The 23,862-nt window shown below is 53.0% G+C and overlaps 3 protein-coding genes across 4 annotated transcripts; 2 read left to right on the forward strand and 1 right to left on the reverse strand.

The window, feature by feature from the left end:
• Positions 1-10,548: 10,548 nt before the first annotated feature.
• ALYREF (Aly/REF export factor) lies at positions 10,549-14,483 on the reverse strand. The gene is made up of 6 exons (XM_036837619.1): positions 14,106-14,483; positions 13,515-13,646; positions 11,885-12,032; positions 11,248-11,311; positions 10,975-11,152; positions 10,549-10,881 (listed from the first exon to the last, which is right to left on the reverse strand). Exons 1-6 carry the CDS (start codon positions 14,340-14,342, stop codon positions 10,867-10,869), a joined length of 774 nt encoding a protein of 257 aa, XP_036693514.1. The 5' UTR covers positions 14,343-14,483; the 3' UTR covers positions 10,549-10,866.
• Positions 14,482-19,150, forward strand: ANAPC11 (anaphase promoting complex subunit 11). Of its 2 annotated transcripts, none has more exons than XM_036837620.1 (3): positions 14,482-14,623; positions 15,115-15,235; positions 18,788-19,135. In XM_036837620.1, the coding sequence occupies exons 2-3, from the start codon at positions 15,127-15,129 to the stop codon at positions 18,931-18,933; spliced, it is 255 nt and encodes an 84-aa protein (XP_036693515.1). In that variant the 5' UTR covers positions 14,482-14,623; positions 15,115-15,126; the 3' UTR covers positions 18,934-19,135. The 2 variants fall into 2 exon arrangements, with proteins under 2 accessions (XP_036693515.1, XP_036693516.1); XM_036837621.1 differs by having other exon boundaries at positions 14,485-14,599; positions 18,788-19,150.
• Positions 19,151-20,707: 1,557 nt separating this feature from the next.
• NPB (neuropeptide B) lies at positions 20,708-23,136 on the forward strand. The gene is made up of 2 exons (XM_036837618.1): positions 20,708-21,959; positions 22,040-23,136. Exons 1-2 carry the CDS (start codon positions 21,717-21,719, stop codon positions 22,166-22,168), a joined length of 372 nt encoding a protein of 123 aa, XP_036693513.1. The 5' UTR covers positions 20,708-21,716; the 3' UTR covers positions 22,169-23,136.
• Positions 23,137-23,862: the final 726 nt, after the last annotated feature.

The raw sequence follows: 23,862 nt of genomic DNA on the forward strand, positions 1-23,862 counted from the left end.
TGGAAGCAGGGAGTCTTAACCATTGGACCACCAGGGAAGTCCTTTAATTTTTTTAATTGAAGTATAGTTGATTTACAATGTGTTTATTTCTGCTGTACAACACAGTGACTCAGTTATACACATATATACATTCTTTTTTGTATACTTTTCTATTATGGTTTATCCCAGGATATTGAATATACTTCCCTGTGCTATGCAGTAGGACCTTGTTTATCCATTCTGTAACAGTTAACCCCAAACTTCCAGTCTGTCCCTCCCCCACCCCCACACATCTATTTAATCTTTAGTTTCTCTCAGCAGTATTTCATAGTTTTCAGTGTGCAGGCCTGGCACTTCTATTGTTAAATTTGTTCCTTTTTTTTTGGCTACATGGAGTGGCATGTGGGATCTTAGTTCCCTGACCAGGGATCGAACCCATGCCTCCTGCATTGGCAGGAGAGTCTTAACCACTGGACCACCAGGGAAGTCCCGATTTTATTCTTTTTTGTATTGACATAAATAGAATTTTAATTTCATTTTTGAATTGTTGGTTGATTTTTGTGTATTGATGTTATATCCTTATATTCTGCAACCTTACTAAGCTCATTTACTAGTTTTTTTAAAAATTAATTAATTTATTTATTTATGGCTGCGTTGGGTCTTCGTTGCTGCACGCGGGCTTCTCATTGCAGTGGCTTCTTGTGTTGCAGAGCATGGGCTCTAGGCACGCGGGCTTCAGTAGCTGTGGCTTGAAGGCTCTAGAGCTCAGGCTCAGTAGTTTTTTTTTTTTTTTAAATTTCTATTTATTTATTTATGGCTGTGTTGGATCCCCGTTTCTGTGCGAGGGCTTCCTCTAGCTGCGGCGAGCGGGGGCCACTCTTCATCGCGGTGATCGGGCCTCTCACTATCGCAGCCTCTCTTGTTGCGGAGCACAGGCTCCAGACGCGCAGGCTCAGTAATTGTGGCTCACGGGCCTAGTTGCTCCGCGGCATGTGGGATCTTCCCAGACCAGGGCTCAAACCTGTGTCTCTTGCATTGGCAGGCGGATTCTTAACCACTGCGCCACCAGGGAAGCCCTCATTTACTAGTTCTTAAAGTTTGTGTAATTCCTTAAGATTTTGTACCTGTAGGATCATGTCATCTCTATGAAAATCCCTGGATTTACCCTTTCCAAGAAAAGCTTGTGTTAATCTTTTAAAAGAACATATCTTTGCCAATTTAATGTCCTAAAATGATGGCATCATATAGTTTTTTTTTTTTTTTTTTTTTGGCTGCCTTTGGGTCTTCATTGCTGTGTGCAGGCTTTCTCTAGTTGCGGCGAGCGGGGGCTACTCTTCGTTGCAGTGCACGGGCTTCTTATTGAGGTGGCTTCTCTTGTTGCGGAGCAAGGGCTCTAGGCGAGCGGGCTTCAGTAGTTGCAGCACGCAGGCTCAGTAGTTTGTGGCTCTCGGGTTCTAGAGTGCAGGCTCAGTAGTTGTGACGCACAGGCTTCGTTGCTCCATGGAATGTGGGATCTTCCTGGACCAGGGCTCAAACCATGTCCCCTGAATTGGCAGGCGGATTCTTATTAAGTAATTGAATGTTGGTGATTAACTCAATCTCCAGCCCCTCTCCCCTCCCCAGAGGTCAGGGGATAGTGAGTGGGTGGGGCTGAGAGTTCCAACCCAATAATCAAGTCTTGGTCTTTCTAGTGACCAGCATCCAGCCTGAAACTATCCGGGGGCCCACCAAGAGTCATTCATTAACATAAATTGAAAGGGCCTTGTTATGAATAACAAAAGACGATCCTATCATTCAGGAAATTCCAAGGGATTTAGGAGCTCTGTCCCAGGAACCAGGGACAAAGATCAATTTACGTATTTATTATACCACAGTCACTTTTGACTCCTTTTCTATGCTTGTGGCACTTAGGTGGGGAGGAAGCCAGGACACCTGTGGTGAGAACTTCCCGTGGGCACTTCTGGATTTGCTAGGTGAATCCTCTAGGTGTGGTGTAGTGTGGTGTGGTCCTCTATTCCCCTTACATCTCAGGGGGGATGAGCCCCAGGTCAATTTCGGGAGGTGCTGTGGGCTTCCCAATGCTTCATCTCAGGGGACACTCTGCTGGTCCCACCTGCAGTGAGGTGCAGTAGGCTCCAGGAGCTGCCTGGCCCGCCATCATCTATCACCACAGCAGCTGCTGAGGACTCTTCCCAACATGCATCATTTTATTAGGCATCACAAAATGGTGATTTTTCTAACATTTCTGCATTTCTTAGCTGGAATTCTTTTAAAAGAACCTCCAGTCATCAGCTATTTAATCCCTTCAAATTACAGTTTGTATAGAAAAAAACAGATTAAATGTTTGTTCCTTTGCTTTTATTTGCCAATTTTTAGCATGAATTAGTGCCCAAGTAATCTCCAAAGGTGAACATTAGATTTTTTTAAGTATCATCATCAACTCTTGGATGTTTATATATTTGACAAGGACCAAAAAAACAAAAAACAAAAAAGAAAACAACCCAGAAAGAAATATTAACTCTATGAAATCATTAATGGTAACTTGAATGGCTTGTTTATGATGGCTTTGTACATTTAAAAAAACTGGAATGCTCACATTGATTTTTATATACAGATATTAATTTACAATTAATTAACGTTCTAAAACATTTTATAATTTGTTTCTACAACCCACATAGATAACATAAAAATTAACTCTGGCCTAGCTTAGACAAGCTGATGTATTTAAAACTAATGAGAATTGGGGTTCCCTGGCGGTGCAGTGGTTAAGAATCCACCTGCCAGTGCAGGGGACATGGGTTCGAGTCCTGGTCCCGGAAGATCCCACATGCCGCGAGCAACTAAGCCCATGCGTCACAACTACTGAGCCTGCGCTCTAGAGCCCGAGAGCCACAACTACTGAGTCTGTATGCCACAACTACTGAAGCCCGCACGCCTAGAGCCCATGCTCCACAACAAGAGAAGCCACGGCAAAGAGAAGCCCGCGCACGGCAACAAAGAGTAGCCCCCGCTTGCCGCAACTAGAGAAAGCCCGCGAGCAGCAACAAAGACCCAGTGCAGCCAAAAATAAATAAAATAAATAAATTTAAAAATAATATTAAATTAAAAAAATAAAACTAATGAGATTATCTCCTGGTACTTTGATGGTTTATTTTTATATTAAAATCTTTAATGATGTATATTATTTACTGCTATTTTCCCCTAAATGGTCAGTTGATCCCAGGGTGACTCATTAATAATAACAGCTAATTAATGTAAGCCATATAAACATTTATGAAAATTATACAATCATATGTAATTCCATAACAAGTAATATATGTAAATTACCAAAAAAAAAATCAACCAGGGTATGTGAGGAAGCCACAATGGAATGCAAAGTGTAACACAAGAAACTAACTATAGTACAAATTACACAAATTACTCTGAAGGGGGTGGAAGAGAAGGACTCACATAAGCAACTTTGGAAACCAGTGCTTTCACTGGATACTCTTCTATGCGTTGAGCTCAGCTCACAGAAGAACCCAATTCTGTACCCTAGTTAGTAAATGCTTCTCACAGGGGTATATGTTAGAGTTCTAAAATCAGGTTAGGTGGACACTTAAAGGATTGATATCATATAAGCAAATATCATGTTGATAATGAGAGCCACGTTTCTCACTGTCAGGGAAAGAATTTACGAATAAGGGGAGGTGAGAAGGAATCCTATGGAATTGGGTTGGAATCAGAGATATCAGTATGAACTCATGGTTTTTAAAAATGCATATATACAGCTAAATAGATACAGAAATGAATATAGATGTGTATGCATGAATTAGTATATATAGTTCCTAGCTCTGTTCTGAGAGGGCTCAGAAGCAACAACAGCTCAGTAGCAATGAGCATACCCAATATCCAGATCTTGGTTGCTAAATACCAGTCTCCATGAAAGGAGCCAGGGACTAGGTGAGCCTGGAGCCTCTCCTGGGGCCAGAAAGTCAGGAAGTGCTTTATAAAGGACATGGCGGGGCTTCCCTGGTGGCGCAGTGGTTGAGAATCTGCCTGCCAATGCAGGGGACACGGGTTCGAGCCCTGGTCTGGGAAGATCCCACATGCCACGGAGCAACTAGGCCCGTGAGCCACAACTACTGAGCCTGCGCATCTGGAGCCTGTGCTCCGCAGCAAGAGAGGCCGTGACAGTGAGAGGCCCGCACATCGCGATGAAGAGTGGCCCCCGCTTGCCGCAACTAGAGAAAGCACTCGCACAGAAACGAAGACCCAATACAGCCAAAAATAAATAATAAATAAATAATAAATAAATTAAAAAAAAAAAGGACATGGTGGTCTTGCCTGGCAGTGCAGCGGTTAAGACTCTGCACTTCCACTGCAAAGGGGTACGGGTTTGATCCCTGGTTGGGGAACTAAGATCCCACATGCTGCATATAATGCAGCCCCCCCCCCCCCAAAAAAAGGACATGACATGTCAAAAGGGCACAGGAGGAATCCTAACAGTCTGAGCAACAGAGTTAACAGTTACCAGATTATGACTCGTAGAATCAAACAAATATCCACAAGTCCATACTGATATATATAAGCGAATAAATGGTGAAGGGACGGCTCTTTCTTAGAAAAGAATTCCAATTAATGTTGAAAGAATGGGGGAAATGTAAAAAACTCACCATTAAACACCATAATAATAATTATTGCATCATAGGATGCTAAAATCAGCAGGCAAAATGGGGTGAGAAACAAGTATTCATTTAGTCTCAAAGTTCTCCTCCAATAAATTTATAGATTATAAAGGGGAGAAGGATAACACTACAGTCCAGAAACCTGGCAGCTCCTCCTGAACCACACAAGCAAGGTCACAGCATGGGTAATGAGACAGATAGACCACCATGCTGTACCCCATGGGAAACCCTTTCAGTGGTATTCCTGCCTGGAATACATAACCCTGGACTAATCATAACGAAGCAAAACAATCCCCAATGAGACTGATCTTCAAAAAGTGTCAAGGTCACAAAAGACACGAAAAGGCTAAGTACTACCAGTTACAGACGACTACAGACATCTTTAGCTCAAGGCAGTGGCCCAGGCATTCCTCTTCCATGTGAACCAGGGAAAGCATTTACAACACAAGCTATTAGGTCAGCTGGCTAAACTTGAATAAGGTCTGCGGTTCAGATAACGGTATTGTTATCAAGTGTTAAGGTCTGATTACGTAAGATGATGTCCTTGTTTTTAAAGACATACACGTGGAAAGATTTAGGGGTATAGTGGCATCACGCTGTAACTTACTCTCCATCAGTTCAGAAAAAACAGAGAATGAAAAGGAACAGGGGGGGCTTCCCTGGTGGCGCAGTGGTTGAGATTCTGCCTGCCAATGCAGGGGACACGGGTTCGAGCCCTGGTCTGGGAAGATCCCACATGCCGCGGAGCAACTAGGCCCGTGAGCCACAACTACTGAGCCTGCGCGTCTGGAGCCTGTGCTCCGCAACGAGAGGCCGTGATACTGAGAGGCCCGCGCACCACGATGAAGAGCGGCTCCCACTTGCCGCAACTAGAGAAAGCCCTCGCACAGAAACGAAGACCCAACACAGCAAAAATGAATAAATAAATAAAGAAACTTGGTGAAAAATGCCACCCCAACATTATTAAAAAAAAAAAAAAAATCACACACACACAAAAAAAGGAACGGGGTTCCATCTGGGGGTCTGGGTGAGGATCCAGGAATTCTCTGTATGATTCTCACTTCTTTTCTATAAAGCTGAATATCAAAATTACAAAATGACACTTAAGAACATGCACAGTTAAATGGAGAAATAAGCTGACTTGAATAGAAATTAGGGAAGATGCTAGCTAGCTATGTCAATTTCAAGATCACACCATTTCTGATTGAGCATTTCTACAAAATCTAAAGAATACAGGTAATATAAAGAGATCTTTGTATTCATCTTTGTAAAATTGGAGTACAGGCACTCATGATGTTCAACTAAATCAACCTTTTACGATTTTATTTTGTTGAATGTGATGAATGTTGGTGATAATAACAGGACATTCAATTCCATTTAGGCTATGAGTGTTTGCAAGGAAAGGCCTCCAAATTGTCCAGGGAGGAATGTGTTATCCATGATAACTATTATTCAATCCAGACATTTAAAAAAGAAAGATTATAGGACTTCCCTGGTGGCGCAGTGGTGAAGAACCCAACTGCCAATGCAGGGGACACGGGTTCGATCCCTGGTCCGGGAAGATCCCACATGCCATGGAGCAACTAAGCCCGTGCGCCACAACTACTGAGCCTGTGCTCTAGAGCCCACGAGCCACAACTACTGAGCCCGCCCACTGCAACTACTGAAGCCCGCGCGCCTAGAGCCCGTGCTCCGCAACAATAGAAGCCACCGCAATGAGAAGCCCACGCACCGCCATGAAGAGTAGCCCCCGCTCACCACAACTAGAGAAAGCCCGCGCACAGCAACGAAAACCCAACACAGCCAAAAATAAATTAAAAAAAAAAAAAAAAAGATTATAAACTAAAGAAACTGCAAAGCAAAACCACAATGAGATCCCACTTCACACCCTATAGATGGCTAAAATAAAAAAAATAGACGGCAACTATTGGCAAGGAAGTGGGGAAATTGGAGCCCTTATCACTGCTGTCTGGAATGGAAGATGGTGCAGCTGCTGTGCAAAGATCCACGACTCCTCAAAAAGTTAAACTTAGTTGCTTTATGACCCAGCAATTCTACTCCACAGGAACTGAAAACTACCTCCACATAAAAATGTGTACATAGATGCTCACAGCAGCATTATTTCAATAGGCAAAAAGTAGATACAACCCAAATATCTATCAACTGATGAACAGATAAAACAAAATGTGAAATAACCACCATAGGATATTTGGCAAGAAAAAGGACTGGATACTATCACAGGCTATAACAAGGATGAACCCCAAAGACATCATGCTGAGTAAAAAAGTCAGACACTGAGGTCACGTATTGTATAAATCCATTTGTATGAAATGTCCAGAACAGGCAAATCCAGAGAGACAGAAAGTGGACAAGTGGAGGCCAAGGGAGGGGAACTGAGGCATGACAGCTAATGGGTTTCTTTTTGGGGTAATGAGAATATTCTGGAATTTGAATGTGGTGGTGGATTGGTGACTCTGTGAATGTTAGTAAAATTACTGTAAATGGGTTAATTCCATGGTATGTCAATTACATGTTAATAAAGCTCTCATTAAAAAAAAAAAAAATCCTGCAGTAACAAGGGTCTCCTCTGGACAATCCTGGGAAGGTGACTGTTTACATCATTACCCTTTTGTACTGATTGAATGTGTTATTTTTTCAGTTAAAAAACTAGTGCTCTTAAGAGTACTTCACATTCCATACACACTGAAACAAAAACACAAAAGCCCACTCCATCATCTCTGCTTTTTCAGTCATTGTCTATGGATGTCACCCACGTCAGCCTCCAAATGCTAGGCCCTGGCGGCCCCTCCCCAGGCCAGGCTGCACCTCTGGTAGATGCCCCCACAGGGCTACTTCCTTCAAAGCCCAGCACAGAAGCCAGTAGTGAGGCCCCACAACCTCTGCCCCCTCCACCCAGCCACGCTTAGGCTCTGGTTTGTCCTGGCGTTCTCACCCCAGAACCTTTGCACTTGCTCTTCTCTCTGCCAGCAAGGCTCCCCTCCAAATATCCAGGTGCTCACACCTCCACCTCATCAGCAAAGTCCTCTCCCTACTCCTTACCACCCTCTGCTCTGTTTTCCTACACAGCCTTGTCACCACCTGACATCCTGTATTTCACTTTTCCCACCTTTCCCCCATTGGAATGTACGTTCCAGCAGAACAGAAATGCTCTATGTTCTGCTTCACTTATCTCTATTGTAGTTGTTAGACTATTATAATTTCTCGTTGTTTCCTGTATTAGAGCCTCAGCTCCCTGCATTCAAGAACAAACCCTTGTTTTAGAGAACTGTTGCTGAGCACAGACGCAGCAACGTTCCTCTTCCGGTATTTCAAACCATGTCTGAGTGTGACAACTGTTCAACGACTCTGGCACCTTGACTCCTGCTGGGTTTCACATCACCTGCCAAGGGACAGGGCTGTTCCTCCTTATCCACGTTGCTCTGTAAACCACGTGTATCTTTGCTCAATCAAGCAAACATCAGGAACACACCCAGGAGCTGAGTGGCTCCTCTCCACCTGAGCGTCCCATCAGAGCCCAGAAGCCCCAGTCCCTGTGGGCGTGCCACCCTACCTGGCGCTGGCTTTCTTCTCAACACCTTTGAAAATCCTGAAGACTAACTGACCAGCCAAGCGAGGCATGTTGCCACTCCTGGACCAATCGCTGAGCTTTCCACTCAGACCACATGGTGGGAGGCGGGCTGGGGCACATCCCAGTGGGGGCCTGACCCAGCAAGAGGGGCAGCCCCATCCACCCGGTCTGCGAGCCTGCAATCCACCGTCTGAGCAAAGAACGTGAAGGAGAAAACGTGCAAGAGCACCAAGTCTATTTCATCCTTTCACTCATTCGACCAGTATTTTGGGGGATGAAGTGCTGGCCATCGCAGGGACACCCAGCACTGCCCTCAGGTGACCAGAAACCTGATTTGCCTTGGAGCACAGAAGCTGCCCCTGCACACTCACCAGTCCCTTCTTTCCAAGAGTATCCCTGCGTGAACAGCAAAGCACATGGTCCTCCAGCCCTTGAAGTAATGCGAGGTTTCCCATTTCACAAATAAGAAGATGAGGATTAAAGTGATGGGGAGGCTTCTCTCAGCTCCCTGCCAAAACACAGGCTTTTTTGACTCAGTCGCCTCCCCACCACAGGCCTCCAGCAACCATGACGTCACCCCCTCCCTACTCCTGTCACCTCCAGCTAGTGTCCCCAAGCCAACTTCCAGGTCAGAGACATCCAGTTCAAAGCAACCCTCGTTTGGGTCCACATCTGGATGCCTACCCACATCCGGTGTTTCTGCCCCCCTGGACCCACCACTGAGCACGGCCCCTGTCCTTGGCCTGCTTTCTTCCAGGAACTTTCCCTTCACTAACGACATCCTCCTCCCATGCAGCACCCCTTGGCCACTCCTCACGATGCCCCACAAGCCCCCAAATCCTGGCCATCACTAGCTCCAAACACCTGAGCCAACAGCCCACGGCTCCCCATCCCAGGGGCCACTAGTCCCACCATTTACAGCCTCTGGCCTGGGCCCAGCGCACCCCTCAATCAGGTGCTCTTCAGCTTCCAGGCAGAGCAGAGCAAGATGTCCTACCTCCTCTCCCAACATCCAGAAGGCAGTCTCCGTGCCTGGAACGTGCCTGCTTAGCCCAAGGCCACCTCCTCAGGGATGCTGCCCGGCTCTGCCCACATGGTCCGACCTCTACCACACCCACCCCTCACGACCACGGCACCTAAAGCCGGGCCCTGGATGATCCCTTCCCGTTAGACTGGGCTCCTCTGAGGGCAGGGATTGAGTCACCTCACCCATCTTTCCATTCAGTGCCTGACATGGCTCAGGCAGCTCAAGTGGCAGCCGCTGGCTCTGCAGTGATAGTTCGGTAACTGACAGTTAAAGGGCCACCCCTTAATCACACACCTTCCTCGTGACTCACTCCAGCCCCATCCCGAACATGGAAGCCTGGAAGCCTCCTGAGCTGCGGGCCATGGCAGCTGCCTCCGGAAGAGCCAATGGCTGCCATAAGGCTGGGGTGACTCTGAGCTCCATTCTGCAGGCCCCCACCCACCCACCCCTCCCCACAGTCTCTATTCTCAAAAAGCTGTCACCATGTTCTAACCAACCCAGCATCAGGTGATAAAGGTTCCCCCTCCCACCCCACCCTGGAATGTACCTGTGAGCCACAGAACCAGGACCCTGTGAGTAGCTCACAAGCATGCCCTCAGGAGAGGGGGCACAAAGGGGTGTCCGTGCCCTGCATCCCACAGGGATCTCTGCGCCTCCTAAACCACAGAAACTGCATGGCAGGTCACTGGCGTTCGAGCGTGTGACGTCACTGTCCAGCTCTATTCTGTCCCAGGAGTGGTCCAGATGGGCACCTGTGTCTGCCAGCCCCTCCAGTTCTCTGCAGATCAAATTATATTCTTCCGCAGCTCCCACTAGCTACATCACCAAGTACGTAACTAAGGAAACACCCTAACACAGTGCTCCTTCCTTGATGACACAGAAGACAAGAAACACGAGGGGATTATGTTGCAAAGTCAGAACTGCTAAATCACATTTCTGAGAACCGGAGCATCAGAAGGAAAGGACAGCTCAACCCAGAAGCCATGTGAAATCTGGCAGAAACACAGGGCACCCCGCCCCTCACCTGGCAGTGCAGGCAGTGCACAGGCAGCGGACCACTGCTCCAAATCCTCCCACCTACTGGGGTTGGGGGTGGAGAGAAAGGAGTTCGGATCTGCAGGAACAGAGATGGGAGAGCGGCAGCCACCATCCTCCTGCAGGCCAAGTGCCACGTGCCTGGCAGGCCTGCCCCATTTCCTCCTCAGATCCTGTGTCCCTCCTGCCCGCCAGACCACACCAGAGTTCTGGCCCAGGTGAGGCCTCCAAGAGTGAGATGAATTAAACAGTTCCAGTTCTACACGCATTTCTATTTTATTATGGCAAAGGTGAAAACACCACCTTCTCCACAACAGCAACCAGTAAAATTTATCCCAAAAATAACTCAGTACAAAACAGGTCTGTTTCAGAATTTAAAAAAAAAAGAAAAAAAAAAAAAGAAAAAAAAAAAAAAAAAAGAAACCTTTACATGAATTTTAAATCCTATTTTAAAACATAAAAGAAACAAATCCATCATTGGCCACACAGCCCCAGTCTGTCACCCCTCCCACCAGGGAGCACGGACGAGACTTCCGGGTCCTGGTCCATGCACGGATTTGCCGGTCTGTTTAACTGGTGTCCATCTGAAACAGAGAAAGAGAGGTTCTCACTCAAAATGAGGTCCTTCTCCAGTTGGTCTTTGACCGGCCCCCACCCAGTCTTCCTCTGGGACTTACTCTTGCATTATAAGCATCCAGCTGGGCGTCCAATTCCTCTGCAGAAAGCTGCTGCTTTGAACTCCTGCCGGTTCCTCTGCCTCTGCCCCGGCTGCCTCCACGGGTGCCTCTCCGGGTGCCACCGCCACCACCAAAACCTCCCGAACCACGGTTTCTAGTCATCCCGCCTCTGTTTACGCTAGCAAAAAAAGGGAACTTGCTCACGTGCCTGGAAAGGCCTGCGGGGTGAGTGGATACCCACAGGCCAGCCCCGCCCAGAGGCCCCAAACTCACCTCTGTGCAGGTCTCCGCTGTGTGTCAATCTGTGAGGTGACGAGCTGAATGTTCATGGGGCGGCCTGTGGCAGAGAACACAAGAGGGCCAGCTCCTGTTAGAGGGCTCTGAGGCCTGCTGGCGGCACACAACCTGGCCTCCACGCAAGCACTAGAAAGGGGCGCTGTGCACCTCAATGCTCCCAACAAGAGCAACAGCCTGAAGATGCTGGTGGGAGAACGAAATGTTGCCAACGACAGCCCCACCAGCGCCTCCTTGCTCCTTCTCCACCCAGTGTAGGTGGGTGTCTGTCAGGTGTCCGGGGTGCTCACAAGCGGAAAAGTACCTTTGTCTTTACGACTACAGCCCCATACTCAGAGGTGTACTATGGTGGTTCTGAGAAAGCTTCACAGAAGTGAATCTTCCGGAAGGAGCTGAAGGAGGGGAGGGATGTAGCTTGCTGGATGGGGGTTCACAAGAAGTTGGTCCAGATGTACGGGGCAGCATGAGAAGTGGCAGAATGGAAGAGAGAGACAAAGGGGCGAATGCAAAGTGTCCTCAGGTAGAGGGGGTCCTACTCCTGCAGGGCTGGGGCCAGCCCCAGGCTCCACAAACTGGCTACAGTGCTGTAGCCTTTCTCGGCCAATCCCAAACGCACCATCCAAAGGGACACCGTTGTACTGTTTCATAGCTTTTAGTGCATCTGCCTTCCGCTCAAAGTGCACATCAGCTGTTCCTAAACTGCGGCCGGATCGGTCGTAGTGCACAGCCGCCTTCTTCAGAGTTCCAAATTCAGCAAAGAGTTCCTGAGAGTCAGAAAGAGCAGTTGTCAGCAAAGCAGTTTTTCTTCTGGCGCCCCAGGGACACTCCCTGGAAGTATGAACTGCTTTGGGGTATTTCCCTGGGAGGCAGACATACATGTTGGGGGCAGGGCAGTGGTAGTGGGATCTGGGGTATGGGATGGGACAGGTGGGACAACAATTTCCAAGAGCAGCTGGGCCCGAGGGCTCCTGCCCACTTGGGGACCTGACATCTGTACCACGATGCAGGTAAAGGATCACAAAGCCCACCAGTGAAGGGCACAAAAATTAAGTCGCTATCTTCTTCAACAAAGGAAAATTTACAACACACCCAAGGACTGTGCAAAGAAGCAGCAAAGGTCAAGATCACAGAGCAAGGGGCTCTATCCACTTGTGGACCAGCTCCAAGGGCCCGTTGACTGGGAGCCCTGACCCAGCCCCTCCCCCAGGGCAGATTCTGGCTCACCTTTCCCTCTCCTCCTACTCAAGCCTGCCGCAAAGCCTGAAGTCAAGCGCTGCCATGGAAACTGCCCTGACCTCAGGCAGGCTGGGAGTTGGAGAGGGAACCCAGAGTGTGGGGCTACTCCGGCCGCAGGCACACAGCGGGAAGTGGAGTTCACCAAAAGCGGTTTCCAGTGGATGCCAGAAACCACCTTAAAAAAAGTGTTGAGACACTGTGAGTGCTCACCGGCCTTGCTCTGTCCTCCCACGGTAAAGTAAAGTGGCTGGGCTCTGGGAAATTCAACTCAGGAAGGCCCAGTACCCTGACCCAGCCATCTCCTGGACTGACCCCCGAGATGTCATTATAGAAAGCAAATTTAAATGTCTTTGGGGTTCAATCAAAGGGGGAAAAAAAAAAAAAGAAAAAAAGAAAAGGAAAAGAAAAGAAAGAGGAAAAGGACGCTTCAACCAAAGATGAGTTCGACAATCATGCCACTAACAAAACCCAGGGGGTGAAAATAAGTGAGAATAAGACAGGGAACAAAATTCCATATAAGACATAGGCCTTAAGGCAAATGGAGCCAGAGTGACGCTGGCACCATCCTGCTTCTGTGCTTTGTCAGTTCTACAGAGAAAAAGCTTTCTCCTCGCAACAAACCGTTAAAACAGGCACAAAGTAAAGAAAGCAAATAACGTAGTTCTTTCAATAATACAGAAACGACACACATTCAACCAAGCTTCTGTTACAAAAGCTCAGGCAAAGGGCCTTCATCCACAGAACACGTCTTACTAACGAAGAGCAGTGGCTCCTCAGACTAAGCTGGGGGCCTGTCTTCCAGCACAAACTGACCCACTGGTCAGACTTTCAACTCTAGCTTGACCTCTGCTTTGCATTCCTGGAGCCCCTTACAAGGGACAGTGGCTAGCCCTTGGGTGCCTGCGAGGGCTCACTGTCCTAAGCTGGGTGGGGATTCAGGACTACGTCCCAAACACCACAATCAATTCCGTGCGGGGTGACCTGCCCACCGAGAAGCTCAATTCCCTTACCTGAATATCAGCGTCAGACACTCCAAAATCCAGATTTGACACCAGCAGTTTCCCACCGGTTTCCACGCCGGCACCACCCCCAAAACCGCTATCGAAAAGGTCATGTTGCCATTTGTCAGGAAGTTGTTTCGGCTAAAGAAAAAGGAAACACAAGAACAGAAAGAGACCCGTGAGTCTCACTCCAGGGTTGACCCTCTCCCTCACAACCATAGCAAGACCCTCCCCCATCACGGCAGGGAGAAAGGCGCGTAGAGGGACCCGCAGCCCCTGCTTCCCGCCCACGCCAGGCCGCAGCCGACCGCCGGGGCCACACGTCCCGCAACTTCTCGCTTCCCTCCACCTAACTTCCCGTCTCCCGGGCGGTCGCGCCAACGGCCCTTCGGCCCCCGGCGCCATGAGGCCGGGCGCCCAACCAAGACAAAGGCCGCCGGGGTCTCCGCCTTGGAGCCCGGCCGGCGCGCGACCTCCCCGTCCGCTCGGCCGGCCGGCGCCCGCGCCCCCCAGCCCGGTTGGCCGACTGGTCGCCCGCCCCTGCGCCGCGCCGCCGGCCCGTTCCCCTGCCGCGGCCCGCCGCCCGGCCTCCGCACTCACCCTGCTGTAGGGCGCCGGCCGGTTTCTGCCGCCGCCGCCCGCCGCGCCGCGGGCGATGGCCGGCCGGTTCCGAATGGGTCCGCCGCCTCGGTTCACTCGAGCGGCGGCCTGCGCCCCGCCTCCGCGGCCGCCCTGGGAGCCGGCCCGGCCGCGGCCCCTGCCCCCGCCGCGGCCGCCTCGCTGGCTCCGGTTCAGTTTAATGATGTCGTCCAGAGACATATCCATTTTGTCGGCCATGGCGGGCGCGGAATCGGCCTCGGCTGGAGCCCGCGCGTCAGCACGTCGGCGCGTCACTTCCTGCGCCGCGCGGGGTTTTCCGGTGCCGCGTCCTCGGAGCGGCCGTGGATTGGCTGTGGGTCGGTGGCGTCGGCGAGGGGCGAGACGGCGCGTGCGCGCTGGGCCAAGGGGCTCGGCGGGCGCCGCTGAGAATTGCCGAGCCGCGGCCGCAGTCGTTTACATACCTTCCCGCGCGGCGCCGGCGCTCACAACTGAAGGCGGGTGGGGCAGCGCGCGATTAGGTCGGTGGGGGTGAGGCCGTTGGGGCGGGGCCGGGCGTGCCGACCCTCCCTTGCTCCTCCCTTGCCCCTCCCCCACCGCACCCAGACCCCGCACCCCAGTCCCGCGGCGGGGAGGGGGTGCGGCTCGCGCGACCTGGCCCGGGGTTGTTCCGGCGTGACCTCGTGGGGAGCGGGCGTGGGTCTCCATCTCACCTCGTCAGTTGTGTCCCCTTCAGAAGTTGCTGCACGTTTTTGCAATTGTTAACGGAATTCGACCCGCCTTTCTCTGGACGCCCGCGCACAAGTGCGGTGTTGGCAGACGCCTTGAGCGTCCGGGTCTCCCGAGGACTCGGTCCCAGCCCCAGCCCCCTTGTAGACAGCTTGTGCTGCCCTTCGGCGGCGCCTCCTGCCTGCGCTGACCCTCTGGCTCGGGGCGGCACTCCTTCTTTGGCTCCCAAGTGCTGTAGCTCTGCAGACTCAACGGAGCCTGGTGGTCTCTCTCCTCCCCGCAGGCTCCCCGCGCCATGAAGGTGAAGATCAAGTGCTGGAACGGCGTGGCCACTTGGCTCTGGGTGGCCAACGACGAGAACTGCGGCATCTGCCGGATGGCCTTCAATGGCTGTTGCCCGGACTGTGAGTGACCCCTGCCCGCTCTCTCTCGAGCTTTGCTTACCGTCCGGCCTTGGCGTGTCCCCAGAAATACCTGCACAGCGTCCCTAGGGTTTGGTTTCCTTTCCCCAAGAAAAGTTAATAGAGAAAAGCTAGGCTGTTTGGGCCCACATTTGTACAAAGACTCCGTCAAAAGTTTTGTAAGAAAAAGAGCACAGCTTCCTATCCTGATGAAAGTCGCTATGAGACACGTAGAACAAAAAGTTGTGTTAAAACCTTTTATTTGAAAATTCTCAAGCGAACAAAAAAACGTAATGTTATAAGGTCATCCCCCATCCAGCACATAGAACAATGGGTAACATGTGTCCGTATTTGTTTGTTTTTGCCCAGATGTTTTAAAGTTAATGGTAAATGTGCAGCCTCACCCCACTCACTTCAGCTGCGTCTCTAAATGTAGTGCTTTTACCCACCACTGTTGTCACATCAGATAACATGACGATAGTTCCTTATTGTTGCCCCTCATTCCTAGTCCTTGTCCAGATTTCTTTAGTTGTTTACAAATGTCTTTTTATTATTGGGTGGTGTGAGCCAGGACCCAAGATGTGATCACTTTGTCCCTTCGCTACTTAATCTAGAACAGTTCTGCTTCGAGTTCTCTTACCCTTTTTTAAAAAGACATCTAATTCTTTCAGAAAGTGTTGTCTTGCAGAATGCCTGCGCTCGGGTTTTATCAGATTTCTTCTTGGTGGTGTCTTTTGCATTGTTCCTTTGTCCCCACTGTGTTCTGTGAAGTGAAAGTGTTTGGTTATACATTTGGGTCAGAAGCAGATTTTTGCACCAGTGAATTTAGTTTTTAGTCAGACCCAAGTGAAAGGATCTAAGGCTTTGCCTAGGGGACAAGGGTGGTCCCAAGAGAGAAGTGGGACTTGGGGACTGCTGAGAAGTCAGTGACCAGGCCTGTCACTGTGGGGCTGTGAGCATTGGAATAATCATAGGTTTTTGCTTCTTACCATGAAATTGACATCATTGAATTTTAGTGCAAATATTATTTTATCTTTCATCTTTACATCTTTACATCTCCTGAGAGAAAATCTCATCACCCAGGGGCTAATCTTTCCTGATGTAATCAAACAGGTGGGATGTAATCTTAGGAAATCAGTGATTGGCTCTACTTGATGAGGTTTTACATAACAGGGAAGGAAAGTAGAAGCACAAGGTCTGGCTTGGTTTAATCCATTTAAAACCACCCTCCTAAGGGTACAACACAGGCTGTGGGTAGGTACTTGCAACTTTCTCAGCAACAGATTGTGGCCTCTGAACAGAAAAGTCCTCGGAAGCATTTATGTGGCCATGCCCCTGGCCTAATGCGGGCCAGTGAGCCTGTGTGTCAGAGATGGCACCGGGGGCCGCTTCCCAGTGTGCTGGCTGCTAGGAAGAGGGGGTTTAGAGTCTGAACTTTGGACCTGCTGGTTATGAGGTTAGAGTGGGCCAGTTGTAATGAGCAAGTGTTTGGCTAGCCCAGAACGCTTTCTATACGGATCAAGTGACGCTGGGTTTCTCTGCTGAAATGGAACTCCTATGGAGAATCCAGAGTGACTCAGGCTGTCTTAAATCTGCTCCTCGTCCCTGGGCTTTGGGAGTGAAAGTCTTGTTAAGAAGATTCCACCGGCACTGGCATGAGTCACCGTCGGCTTGCGCTTGTGCTGTCAGATGCCCCGGCGGGCTGCCTACAGGAGCCCTGCCTCAAACGGACAGGATGGCTGGGTACCCCCACCAATGGGCTGGCTGGCCCCTGCTCACCCTCTTCCAGACTCTGTAAGGACTCTAATGTTTTAGGGGTGATTCCAAGCATAGTTCTGCTGAGGTTGGAAAGACCCTGGGTGGGTGGGAACCAATATAAATCAGGTGTCACACACTGTGGGCTCCTGGCACAGAGTCCTACTCGCCCCACCCCCCTGGCCTGGGAAGCAGAGTGAGTTAGATCGTTTTGTATTTGCCAAGTAAATTATTTTCTGGTTGTTTTGTCATAAAAGTTTCAGAAAGGGTGTGGTGTTTCGTTATTGAAAGGATTTTTTTAAAAGATTTAGGAACACTGCCCCAAACAAAAGAGTAGAAAGATGGAAGTGCCCATCCCTTCTGACTCCATGGGGTGTAGGTACCACTGTGGGGCAGGGGCTGCTTGGGAATTGGGAAGGAGCTGCATGTTTTCAGCAGCCACTGAAGGATATTTAAGACCTGGCACCCATACCAGCCTCCTGGTCGGCCTGGTCCCTTCAGGCAGGGGCATCTGCCTTCGTGAGCCGTGTGGCCCTGGCCTCCTGTCTGTCAGGCGGGGTGACGGAGGCTGCGGGAGCACTGTGAGGCTGGACGAGAGCACAGGCCAGGTTCCCAGCTCCTTGTGCAGCTCGGAGCAGGTGCTACATGAGGTACTGAGAGCATTGTCATGTGGCTCAGCCATGGTGTTATCTCTTTAACGCATTGTACAGTCAACCCTCCCTGTGTTTGGTGTCAAGAGTGAGGACCAGGACCACAGGTGACTAGACCAGCCCTGTGGTCACAGGGGTTCAGACCTGCACTTAGGAACCACTTCGTGGACAAGATGTACCCTGTTCACCCTGGCTTGTCCGGCTGGTCCACTGTGTTTATGCACTAGTGACATCTGGATACAGCTTGTGCTTGATAGGTGTGAAGGGCCCCCAGGGCAATGATTTGGGGGAATGACACCCCTAAGAGAGGGTGGCGGAAGCAAGCTGCAGCTCCTCAATGCCCGTGGGGACCTGACTCGAGGCTGGGGGAGGTCATTGTGCTCTGCTGGCACCAGCTGCGTGATGGGGTTTTCTAGATTCTTGAAAATCAGAGAGAGGCTAGTTTCTCTTGATGACAGGCAGTGTAGCATGTCCTCTCTGTGCCAGGCCCTCTCCACGGAGGTAGCATTTCCAGGTGTGTGGGGTGGAGTGCCAGCAGCAGGTACCCTGGGCCTTGGAGGTAGGACCCTTTTAGGCTAGAAACGGAAAGGAAATGGAAGGTAGTGCTGTGTCACTACCAGCTGCCAACAGCCTGGGCTATAAGCACCTCAGTGTCCCCAGCCCACTCCCTGGTACTGCACTGGGTCCCTGCCACCTAGGGAAGGAGCCGTCTAGGTCCCAAGGCCCCAGCCCACCTCACCTTGATCAAGAGGATTAGTTCACCGCTCAGAGGCGGGTCACCTCTGCGGGCTCCTTGACACACTGATGTAACTTTCTTGGCATCACAGGTGCCAGGTGATAGTGGCAGAGCTGTGGTGTGTCTGCAGATGGGCCCAGCCTCTGGGAGGCCAGCGGGCAGGGATGTGGGCCAGGCCAGAGCTCTTCCTGCCGCTGAGCTCCCTGAGCTGCTCCGCCTTGGGAGGGGAGAGTGGAAGCAGGAGCAGCCTGGGTGGGCTTTGCAGATGTTTACCTGGGGCAGCTGCATGGCAGAATCCGTGGTTTCACTCCTGAAACCTGTCCTCTCTGAGACACGAGGCCACCCTGGGTGCACATCCCCCACCTGGCTTGTCCCGAGCTCTGTGACTCACTGGTCCTCTCATCCCTCCCGCAGGCAAGGTGCCAGGTGACGACTGCCCGTTGGTGTGGGGCCAGTGCTCGCATTGCTTCCACATGCACTGCATCCTCAAGTGGCTCAACGCGCAGCAGGTGCAGCAGCACTGCCCCATGTGCCGCCAGGAGTGGAAGTTCAAGGAGTGAGGCTGCACTGCCCTACTCCCCCCTCGCCCTGAGATGGCCCCACCCCCACAGTGGCTCTGGGCGGCCATGGTCTCCAGTGGGACAGTCCTCTTTGGGCTGTGACAGGGTTGAAACGAGGACTGGAGCTGCGTTTGTTTTTTTCCATCACAACATTGACACTTTTATCCAATAAGTAAAACTCATTAAACCACCTGAGCCTCGCCGGAGGCCTCCCGTTGCTTGTTTTCTTGGTGCTGAGGCTGCCTTGGTGTGCGCGGAAATGAAAACTCTCATGAATAAACATCTCGATGGGTTTCCGCGAGGCCCTGAGTCACATCCCCTGGAGGAGAAGGAGCTTGGGATCAGCCGGAGGAGCCGGGGCAGGAGGGATGGGCTCAGGGGCTTGTAGAGCCTAGCCGTGTGGAGGCCTGGGGACCACTCTTCAGGCTGGTCGTTAGGACCCTGGCTGGACACAGCTGGTGGCCACTGCTTTGGTTCCTCCCGCCGGTGGGCCGTCCCTGAGCAGGTGCTGGTGGTGCTGAACCGGCTCTGCCAAGGCAGCTGTGATGGGTTGTCTTGATCCCTTTCTCCCCTGCTCCAACTGAAGGCCAGCTCCTTGTCAGGGCTGATGTCCTTGACATTAGGATGTGTGTCCGCAGGTGTCTGAGGGTCTCCCTTCCTAGGGAAGGACAGCCCTTGGGACATCTTTGAGCACTTCTGTTCCACCACAGCTCCCATGGGGTGGTGGCCCCTGGGGGGCAGCGGTCCCAGACCTAATGGTCTTGTGCAGCTTCTGGATGGAGACCGCTGCAGGCTGCGTGTCTTAAGAGCACTGGCTCCTTCCAGGCTATTCTCGACCTCCCCCGTCGGGGCCACTGTCCTGTAGCTGGTTGCTAAGCACGTTTATACTACTCTACCTGTCCCCAGTCCCCAGGCAAGAAGACTGGGCAGTGCATGGTCACCCATGTGGTACCACGCTTCCCATCTGAACATTGTGCCCAGAGGAAAGGAAGCCCTCACAGAACCTGGAGGTCATGTGCTCCTTGCCCCGAAGCCCAACTGCCAGGGCCCTTGTGCTGGTGTCTGTCCTGGGAAAGCACGTGGCCAGGATGTTTGGAAAGTGTGAGCAGGAGGACAGACGGCGGCTGAGCAAGCCTAATGGCTGACGTCACCTGCCATGTGCCCTCCATCTTGGACCCTTGGGCTCAGCCTCCTGGGTGCTCCTATTTAGCTGCCAGGTTCTAGGCAGCAACTCTACTCTAGGGGCCTGTCTACACTGTGTCTTGCTCCAGGGTCACCAAGGAGTTCACAGACCAGTAGGAAGACCAGCCCTCACTGGGAAGTGGGCTGTGGCAACTATAGAGGATCCCACTGGGGGGTCTGGCCTCCATCTGGCCTACCCCCAGTCTGCCTCCCCTCCCTGGAGTTCTTCCTTCCCTGAGGAATGCTCTCCTGTGACAGGAAGTACCCACATACCTGGGGTGCCAGACCCTGAGCCCAGCCTCCAGGCTTTTTTTTTTTTTTTTTGATTTATTGATTGATTGATTTATTTTTGGCTGTGTTGGGTCTTCATTTCTGTGCAAGGGCTTTCTCTAGTTGCGGTGAGTGGGGGCCACTCTTCATCGCGGTGCGCGGGCGTCTCACTGTTGTGGCCTCTCTTGTTGCGGAGCACAAGCTCCAGACGCGCAAGCTCAGTAGTTGTGGCTCACGGGCCCAGTTGCTCCGCGGCACGTGGGATCTTCCCAGACCAGGGCTCGAACCCGTGTCCCCTGCATTGGCAGGCAGATTCTCAACCACTGTGCCACCAGGGAAGCCCAGCCTCCAGGCTTTTAGCCTTCGTGCACTGGGACAGGTGCACTCACCCCAGAGGGGTCCACAGCTTGCCACAGGTCACATGGTCCTCTTGGCAGGCCACTGCCACTTCCCTGCCAGGTGGGCTCCTCTCCACTCTTTCCTGGGTTCCAGCCCAGTCCTCCCAGGGCCTGCTTGGTCCCCTTGAGCTGGACACACAACTGCCTGCCAGGCCCTGCACACACCCAGAGTCCAGCCATCTGCCCCCTCCCGGGAAGCTCAGGGGCCACACCAGGTCCTCTCAGGATCCCATAACCTCAGCTCTCTCTCTGTCATGGTGGCACAGGATCACAGCACCTGCCTTTGCAAATGCTCTCCCCTGGCTTCCCCTCCTTATCTTTCCTGTGTGCCATTCTGCCTGTCCTGCCACCAGCTCTGAGGACCAGACCAGTTGTTGAAACTGACTTCTGCCCCCAGGCCCTCCCAGACTTCCCTGCCTCCTCAAGAAGCGCTTGTCCTCTGGTCGGTTCCCCTTTAGGGTGGGAACTGCTCGTTTGTCCCCTGGGCACAGTGCAGTCAGTGGCTCTCTCTCCAGCCTCATGAGCGCTGGGGACCTCCGGGGGTGACTCGGGGCTGGGGCGCCATCGGACTAGTTGAGGGTTCAGTGCAGCACTGCTGTCCCTGCTGCCACTGAGGCCAGACCCAGGAGGGACCAAGGTTGGTGGGAGTGGCCTGGGGGCCGCCTCCCAGTAAGAGCAGGCAGGGTCAGAAACGGGGAGGTGGGCCGGGGTGGGGGAGAAGGGGGCGTCTCATCACCACCAAGCTCTCGACCATCTGTTCCTCCAGCGCGCCCCTGTGCCCAAGAGGCGCTGACCCCATGGGGCTTCTCCCTCTGGGATGGGGAGGCCCCTGCGTCCCAGCGTCCGCCCTCGCGCCTCGCCCCGCCCAGCCGCAGATATAAGGCGCCGGTGCTGCTGTTTCGCGCCCCGCCGCCCGCCGCCACCCGCGTCCCCATGGCCGGGCTCGCGATGCTGGTGGCTGCCGCCCTGGCGCTGTGCCTGCTGCTGGCGCCCCCCGGCCTCGCCTGGTACAAGCAGGCGGCGGGGCCGGGCTACTACTCCGTGGGCCGCGCCGCGGGGCTGTTGTCCGGCTTCCGCAGGTCGCCGTACGCGCGGCGCTCCGAGCCCCCCGTGGGCACGGGACCCCCGGGACGGGCCGGCGCCTTCCCGGAGCTGCGCCCCAGCCTGCGGAGCCTCGTGAGTACTGGGCGCTGGAGGGTGCGGGGCGCGGGGCGCTGGAGGGTGCGGGCGCCCCCTCATCCTCCCCCCGCCCCCAGGCCGTGTGCGTCGAGGACGTCACCCCGAACCTGCAGAGCTGCGAGCGGCTCCCCGACGGCCGCGCCATCTTCCAGTGCAAGGCCGACGTCTTCCTGTCACTCCGCGCCGCGGACTGTCGCAGCACGTGAACCCCAACCCTGGAACGTGGACCTGGCCTGGCTCCCGCGGGCACACCCTGGGGCCCGCCCTTGCCCTGGCGCCAGATGGCACCCAGTACCGCCCACCCATCCCCATAGTAAATGGCTTAATGAATAAATGAGACTCGCAGCCTCTGGGGTGGGGGGGTGGGCCCAGCAGACGGAGTGGGCAAGTACCTGTGAATCTCCAAACCCGGACTCTGGCCACCTAGGAGCACAGACAGCAACTAGGGCCCTCAGGCCAACAGGCTTCACCGAAACACCAACACAGGGGCTCCCAAACCCCACTGCTGGCAAAACGCTGCTGGGCCTCCAGCTGTATCAGCCCCAGACATCTTCTGGAGCCCCACATCTGGCTCTGCAAGGCTGCTCTCCATGTCCCCCACCTCCAGCCCCTGCCCGACATCTTCCTGCCTTTGTCCACGCAGCTCCTGGATCAGGGAGGTGGTGCCTGGGTCGCCCACTAGCCATGAAGCCTATTAGGCCAGCTCAAATGTCCTGCCTTATAAAAGCTTCCCCTGAACACTCCACACCGGAAGGCCCTCCTGCCTCAAATCCTAGGTTTCTTGAGACCAAAGATCTCCCTTACCAGAGAGGCAGCTCTGGGGTCACTCTTCTAGGAGCCCCCCAAAATTCCTCAAAGTACACAGCACAGGACAATACTTGTGCCAAGTGAATTAATGAATAGGCTGGGCCCAGCAGGAGTGGGAAGGCAGCCAGATGTGCAGCTCCAGGACCAGGAGGGGCTGCACCAGGGGGTTGACAAAGCTGGGCGCCACCCCAGCTGAGTCCTGAATCTGACGTCAGGCAGATGGCTCCTCCCAGGCCTGGGAGCTCTTTGTTCAGCCCTCCCTAGACCCACAGGGAAGCAGATATCCCCAAAGCAATGGGTGCTGCCCCACCTTGAGGAGGGAGGGGCTGTGTAGGGCCAAAGCTCCTGAGCACAACTGCCTTGTGCCAGCCTCCCCCAACCTCCCCCCGCCCCACACTCAGGCTAATTCCTTAATTCACTTGTGGGGATCTTAGCAGGTTGATTTGCCCTCCCCACCCCCAATGAAGTTGACTTGAGTCCTTGGCCTGAGCCCTGGTCCCAGAGGTCTGCAGCCTGTCTCAGTGGTGTCCCCCACCCCCATGGGGCCTTGCCAGCTGAGCCTCAGGGGGCCCAAGGGAGCTGGACCCACCGGCCCTCCACTTAGGCTGGGGGTGGGACCGCAATCCTGCTGCACCTGGGTGGACCAGTCTCTGGAGGCGCCTACCTCCTGGCCGCCCAGGCCCTGAGTCTCCTCCAACCGTGGCTCACCTGGGGCTTCCTGACTGCTGCTGTGGACTGTCCCCCAGTCCTCACCTTGCGGTGCCACCCAGCAGGGGGTTCTCAGCAGGCCTAGGGCTGACTCCAGTCTCAAGAGGAACCCTCCGGCCGCTCCTGTGTCCCACCCTCACATCAGAGTCTACAGGGGACTGGCTGATCCCTGCCGCCCAGGGATCTGAGCGTGGGAAGGTCTGGCATCACCGGGCTCCTGAAATTGGGGGCCCACGTGGGGCAGAGGCGCAGGGAGGGCCCTGTGCCTCTCACAGCTTAGTGAGCTCCCCCCACTCGAGGAGGGAACAAAGGAAGCAGGGCAGTAGCTGCCCGGCCAGGGTGCGTGCACCGCAGTCCCCCACTGCAGCTTCCTGCACGGGTTCTA

The sequence above is a fragment of the Balaenoptera musculus genome, chromosome 20 (assembly GCF_009873245.2).
Source record: "Balaenoptera musculus isolate JJ_BM4_2016_0621 chromosome 20, mBalMus1.pri.v3, whole genome shotgun sequence".
Taxonomy (NCBI): domain Eukaryota; kingdom Metazoa; phylum Chordata; class Mammalia; order Artiodactyla; family Balaenopteridae; genus Balaenoptera; species Balaenoptera musculus.

Coding starts and splice junctions, on each gene's coding strand:
- ALYREF (XM_036837619.1), bottom strand. CDS start 14,342: ATGGCCGACAAAATGGATATGTCTCTGGACGACATCATTAAACTGAAC. Junction 11,312..11,884: donor CAACGGTGTCCCTTTGGATG/GTGCGTTTGGGA, acceptor TCTCTGCCACAG/GCCGCCCCATGAACATTCAG. Junction 11,153..11,247: donor CAGCGGAGACCTGCACAGAG/GTGAGTTTGGGG, acceptor TTTTTTTGCTAG/CGTAAACAGAGGCGGGATGA.
- NPB (XM_036837618.1), top strand. CDS start 21,717: ATGGCCGGGCTCGCGATGCTGGTGGCTGCCGCCCTGGCGCTGTGCCTG. Junction 21,960..22,039: donor GCCCCAGCCTGCGGAGCCTC/GTGAGTACTGGG, acceptor CCCCGCCCCCAG/GCCGTGTGCGTCGAGGACGT.
- ANAPC11 (XM_036837620.1), top strand. CDS start 15,127: ATGAAGGTGAAGATCAAGTGCTGGAACGGCGTGGCCACTTGGCTCTGG. Junction 15,236..18,787: donor CAATGGCTGTTGCCCGGACT/GTGAGTGACCCC, acceptor TCCCTCCCGCAG/GCAAGGTGCCAGGTGACGAC.